The sequence below is a fragment of the Nicotiana attenuata genome, unplaced genomic scaffold (genome assembly GCF_001879085.1).
Source record: "Nicotiana attenuata strain UT unplaced genomic scaffold, NIATTr2, whole genome shotgun sequence".
In the NCBI taxonomy this organism is placed as follows: Eukaryota; Viridiplantae; Streptophyta; class Magnoliopsida; order Solanales; family Solanaceae; genus Nicotiana; species Nicotiana attenuata.
Genome location: NW_017670744.1, coordinates 368,793 through 374,453, shown reverse-complemented (window position 1 = coordinate 374,453; position 5,661 = coordinate 368,793). Strand labels below are relative to the sequence as shown.

Genomic DNA, 5,661 nt, shown 5'->3' with positions numbered 1-5,661 from the left:
ACCTGTGAATTTTGATACCAAATCAATCCAAATCACCTTCAATCTTCCTCATAATTTGTATATTGACTTCTCTATATGTTTTCAATGAATTTCGACCGTACTTATAGAAAAATGTCCCCTTTTTTTGCTTAGGTGTTTGGAATCTTGTATATATATATATATATATATATATATTCTTTGTGGTTCATCACCTTCTTTGTTATCTCATCTATGAAATTTCCTTCCCATCTTCCATCTAATGGCGCTTATCACGCCTAAAAATATGGAAGGAGATCTTTGTGTCATTGTTGGAGAGAAAGAATCGTTATTTATTTTGTATGTGTTTGGCTAGTTTTGATAAGTCTGTGATTTATGGCTAGCAGGTTGGTACGTTTGGGTATATTTTGGACATTTGCGTAAGATTCTTTAAAAAAGGCCAAGAAGAGACTTTATTGGGTCGGTTTAGGTCCATTTAAACTTTGGGCCGGATCCATAACAAGGCTATCAATATGTTGATATACTGGCTGGCCTAGGAGTACCCTGTTCGAGCACTACTAGTTTAACTGCAATTCTGACTAAATTGCCAAATTCATTGTCTACTGTAAACTTTGTTACACTTGTAATATTAAATTAATGGAGGGGAATTGATTATGAAGATAATAACATATTTCTGCTAAGTTTGGCAGAAAAGAATTTGATTGTAGCTTTATTTGAAGACCAGGTTGTGACATGTTTTATCGCATGGATAAGCACAGTCAATTGACTTCACGCCTGCTCTATCAAAATACCAATCTCCAACTGCAAGTGCAACCGGCTGCATATTGTTCCAATGTCATGTTATTTGTCAGAGCCATTTGTACATGCAAATTATATCTTTTGCACAAAGAAACAAAGAAAATGAAGTAGCATAGCGAGAAGATACAAAAGGATTTACAAACCGTACCTTGTTATCGATAAGGGGAGAATCATCAGCAAACCATGTATCCTGCCTCTCGGATTGGCAGTGTGCAAAGCATGAGTTTATGAAGAGACCATTTTGTGTTGAGGCAGCAAAGCCTTTAACAGCATTTAGCATATCATTCCTGAAACCTGTTCCAAAATGTATTTCATCGACATGTAAAGTTCAGCGTCTAAGAATACTGAAAAGGCAAAAAATCAAGAGCTTAGTGGAGCATACCTTGCAGAAATTGAATTTGTGATGCAGAACATTGTTCATTGTTGAGTTTACAATCATGCCACAAGCCCTTAGGGTCAGCTACTGGAGGAGCCAAACTGGATTGAACCTATTCGAAGTTGCACAACGAATTTTTTTTATTATTTCCCGAAGATCATATTATGCAATCACCAAATAGGAGAAAAGTAAGAAACTATGGAGATGAGAATTTACCTGCCAGGAATCATAGGCAGCATTTAGCAGAAATAGAGGGGTCTTGATATTGCCGATCAAATTCTGAGGAAAGAAGCACTGGAAAGGGAGAAATATAGGAATTGTATCAGTAACATGAAAAGATATCAGATATTGAAATGGCAATTATATTAAAAAAAGGCTTACCGAGGTTGGATCAAGTTTGTTGGTACAAGTACTTGGCAGTGTCTTCTGAAGACCCTGTTAAAATTATGAATATTCTGCTTAGCAATGCTTGGAGTTACGTTACCGAAAAATGCAAAAAAGATCACCCTTAACAGTTGCTTCTTTTATTTTGCGATTCTCTCTAATAGAGAAAAACTGTCTCAAAAAGACATATAACCTCTCGTAAATCAACGCACATTTAGTTAAGAACATAATTCAATCGAAGTAAATGATGAGCAAGTTAGTTGTTTCTGTTATATTTGCATGAGGTCCGGTGTTCACGTTATTATTTAGTCTAGGAGCAAAATGAACCTTATTAGAGTAGGAATGAGTATAGAAAATTCATATGGCCGACCTATGTTGCGTGGACTCTCCAAAATGTAGCCGCACCCGTGTCGGATCCTTCAAAAATGCACTACTTTTGGAGGATCCGACACGTATCCGGCCACATTTTCGGAGAGCCCGAGCAACATAGTGGCCGACCCGTAGTTTGGGGTTGATTAAGCTGGTCAAGAAAGACATTAACGTAGGGAGAATAAGTAGCTATGAAATTGCTTTTCAAGTTGACTCTTTTTATTTCTCCAAGGGTGCTGACTCGGTAAGAGGACTGCAGCATCTCTGTAACTATAATAGAAACTTGACAACAATTAATCCTTAAACTTGGATAAACACTTTAGTTGTTCACAGAATTTTGACAATCAACATGCAAAAGTAGCAGTTTGATGAAATTGACCAATATAGAGTTAGAGGTGTCTGGTACCTGCACACTAACTACGCCTTGATATAAATTTCTGAGGGCGTGCCCCCCGGATACATCCGTTCTGCATATTATCCAAAAAAAGACCATTACATCATCTTGTTACTAAAGGAATTGAAGTATATTAGGTGTATCAAGATTAGGAAAGTACGCATCCATAAATAATCCAGCATCACTTAGGCACTTCACTTTGGTACTACTTGGGAACAAAGTTCGGAACTCGTCACAATGCAATATTGAAGCTAGACCACCAGCAGAACATCCAGAGAGAAGAGCCTGAAACACGATTATCTATATCAGAATATGAATGACAAGAACAACCCAAATGATAAGCAAGAAGTAATTTTGACCTGCTGGGCATTACGCATTCCTTTTGACATTAACTCGGCCATTGCCGCTTCCCATATACGCTGACCTCTGAATTGCAGCTGTGCAGCCTGGAGAGAAATGAAATATAATTCAATACAACTAGTTTACAGTTTACACAAAAAACAAGTCAACAAAATCTTTTATAAAGTAAATCTCAGGCAATCAAATCATATAGTAACTTCAAATGTTTCTTGTACTTTATCCAAACTTTAATGTCATCACACATATGTTCGTGAACTTCGCATGGTTTAATCAGTGGAGATGAATAAAGCTTGTATCATGGTTAGAGGTCAAATTTGTCAGAGTTTAAGAAAGGGGCACATGCTAACCATAAAAATTTAGCATATGCTAGTATTAGTTGTTCAACCATCACTCTCGGTGTCCCCCTGAGAAAAGAACTACAGAAAGTATACACAATTGTTCAAAGACTGAGAATGAGAACATCGAACAGAAGATGCAACAGATATGTGGAACCTTGAAAATTTGAACTTCTACACATCCTCAGTCTCACAGGAAGCATGTAATGTGGGAAGAACAGCTCAGAACTGCCAAGAGTTCAAAGACACTATGTTTCAATAGATGTCATTCAGCTAACAGAAAAAGTAAAGGGAGCCAAAAGATCTTCCCAACCTCACACAGGAAGAGTATCGATTTCGTTAACGTCATTTCCCTCCAACTACCACTCAAAATGCCAAAAGAGAAAGAAACAAAAAAGACCAGAGTCCAGACGACAAAGAACGTAAAGAAGGCAAAATGGTTAGTATGACAAGTTTCAGCTGTCGTTTTCTTCTCCATCTAATTACTATTGCAGACAAACAGCACCTCTACATGATAAATGGATACTAAAAGAAGAAAATGGTGCATGCTGTTACACACCTTATTCTCACTGTCCCCTGCAAAGGAGGCTCCGTCGCAGTAACGAACTTTTACTCTATTCCAGTTAAAAAAATCTGCAACCAGAGAAGAGCAATCAAGAAAAGTCCCAAATGCAGAATCTGTAAAAGTCTTAGTGTAAATTGTTATATCAGCGGACCTGGATTTTCTTCAGCCTTGTTACTTAAAATCCCAGTAAATGGAATCTGCTTTTCCATGAATTTTGATGAGCCGCGTCTAGTCGTTTTGCGATAAACACAATTTCTAACAGTGTTACACCATCCTCCACCCTGTCCACAAGAGGCATCACTCAGTTTAGGTTCTGAATCAATAAATGCAATTATAGAGCTGGAAAAATTTTGTAAAACGCTGGATTTAGCATATACTTAATTCCCCAATTTAGGGAAGCATGAAATTAGAATTCTAAAATAGGGTAGAATTCCATAATCCTGATAAGAGAGTATCACAGGTACCAAACTTGTACGTTAAAAAACAACTTGTCCAACAACAATATAACTATGCCTCAGTCCCGAGCGAGTTGGGGTTGACTATATCAATCCTCATTGCCTATCACAGGTACCAAACTAGTACGTTAAAAAGCAACTTGTCCAACAACAATATAACTACGCCTCCGTCCCGAGCGAGTTGGGGTCAACTATATCAATCCTCATTACCTATGTCGCTCCATTTAAGTTCATTTCAGTCCGATATTATTAAAATACCAACTTTGATTTCTCTGGACCACAACAATCAATTAATCGAGCAATCAAGTAAACCCCGATCTCAAATAAGAATATGCAAGACAACAATATCTAACTAGAAACGAACTCTCATAAATAGTGACAGCTAAGACAACTAACTACACATTAAATATAATTAATGACAGAGTTGTCTTTAGCATATACCTCCAATTGAATGAGCCAACTGTTTGCCCCTGACCCAGAACCTGGATGTATGTGATAACCTGGTAGAGTTCCATCTAAACACACTGTAAAAATGCAAAAGAACAAAGTCAAAAAGGAACCAAAATCAGTTTCAAGACGGTCTTAATTACACAACCTTTTTTAAGGCCCAACAATAATTACAATTGACCAAAGCTAATCAACATGTGAGGGAGAAAAAAATTTGCCTTAATCAACTAAATTGGACTAACCGTTTTCATTGAGCTAATAGAAGATCAAAACAAGAAAACTTGACAAGGAGTCAGAGAGACAATTATTAATAAAAGAAGCACCAGTAATAAAATTAAAAAATAAACAACTGACAACTATGTCGAATCTTCCCCTCCTAGAAAATGATTAAAAAAATATTTTAACAATGAATTCATAAGTAAAAGAATAATTAATTAAAGTTATACTTAAATCACTGAAAAACTAAAATCTAGTGCAGAATCTAAACCGTGTAGTTGCAAAATCATGGAATGAGAACTAAAAAATTACCCTTTTTTCCCATAGCAAGACAGGAATAAAGGAAAATCAAAAAGTAAAAATGTCCCAGCTGGCAAAACACTTGAGAAAATTAGTGAACACAAATAGAAGAACACAGACAGCAAATCAGTGTGTGTGTGTGTGTCTATTTACCAGCTCCTCTAGCAGCAGCTCCAGGGATGAGCGTAAGACCAATCGTAAGAGGAGTGGGTTTAATGCCAGCAGCAGCAGCAGAGGTTTCATAAACAGACTCAAAGAATGGGCCGTCTGTTTTATTGAGAAAGAATTCTTCTTCAACTTCATAAGAATACACCAATTTGCTAAACAAGAAAAACCCAGCAAAAAACACACCCCAGAACCCCATTAAAAGCTTCGACATAGCTGAACTCCTTAAGCCTCTCTGTCACTACCCAACTATTAGATAGAGACGAGGCACAAAAAATAAAGAAGGGCACTAGTAGTGAGTATTATAAATAGGAATCTTTTTTGTGTTTATAAATGGTACGTCAAGCCTATGTTTTACTTGCAGAGATTAAGTAGTAACAAAGTTAGATCTCCGACACAGATTTGTTTACAAGACAAAGAACCTAGGGGATGGGGTAAAGTGGGGGGAGGGGGAGGGGCTTAGTGTGTATGTAATGAGATGGGGGAGGGTAAAAGACTGAAGAGTGAAAGTTGTTGGGGGG

General features: G+C 37.1%; 1 protein-coding gene across 1 annotated transcript; it reads right to left on the bottom strand.

The window, feature by feature from the left end:
• Window positions 1–470: 470 nt before the first annotated feature.
• LOC109242910 (pectin acetylesterase 12-like) lies at window positions 471–5,638 on the bottom strand. Its single transcript, XM_019409785.1, has 12 exons — window positions 5,129–5,638; window positions 4,454–4,536; window positions 3,709–3,838; window positions 3,552–3,625; window positions 2,657–2,743; window positions 2,458–2,582; window positions 2,310–2,370; window positions 1,532–1,585; window positions 1,367–1,444; window positions 1,157–1,262; window positions 923–1,068; window positions 471–793 (listed from the first exon to the last, which is right to left on the bottom strand). Exons 1-12 carry the CDS (start codon window positions 5,352–5,354, stop codon window positions 686–688), a joined length of 1,278 nt encoding a protein of 425 aa, XP_019265330.1. The 5' UTR covers window positions 5,355–5,638; the 3' UTR covers window positions 471–685.
• Window positions 5,639–5,661: the final 23 nt, after the last annotated feature.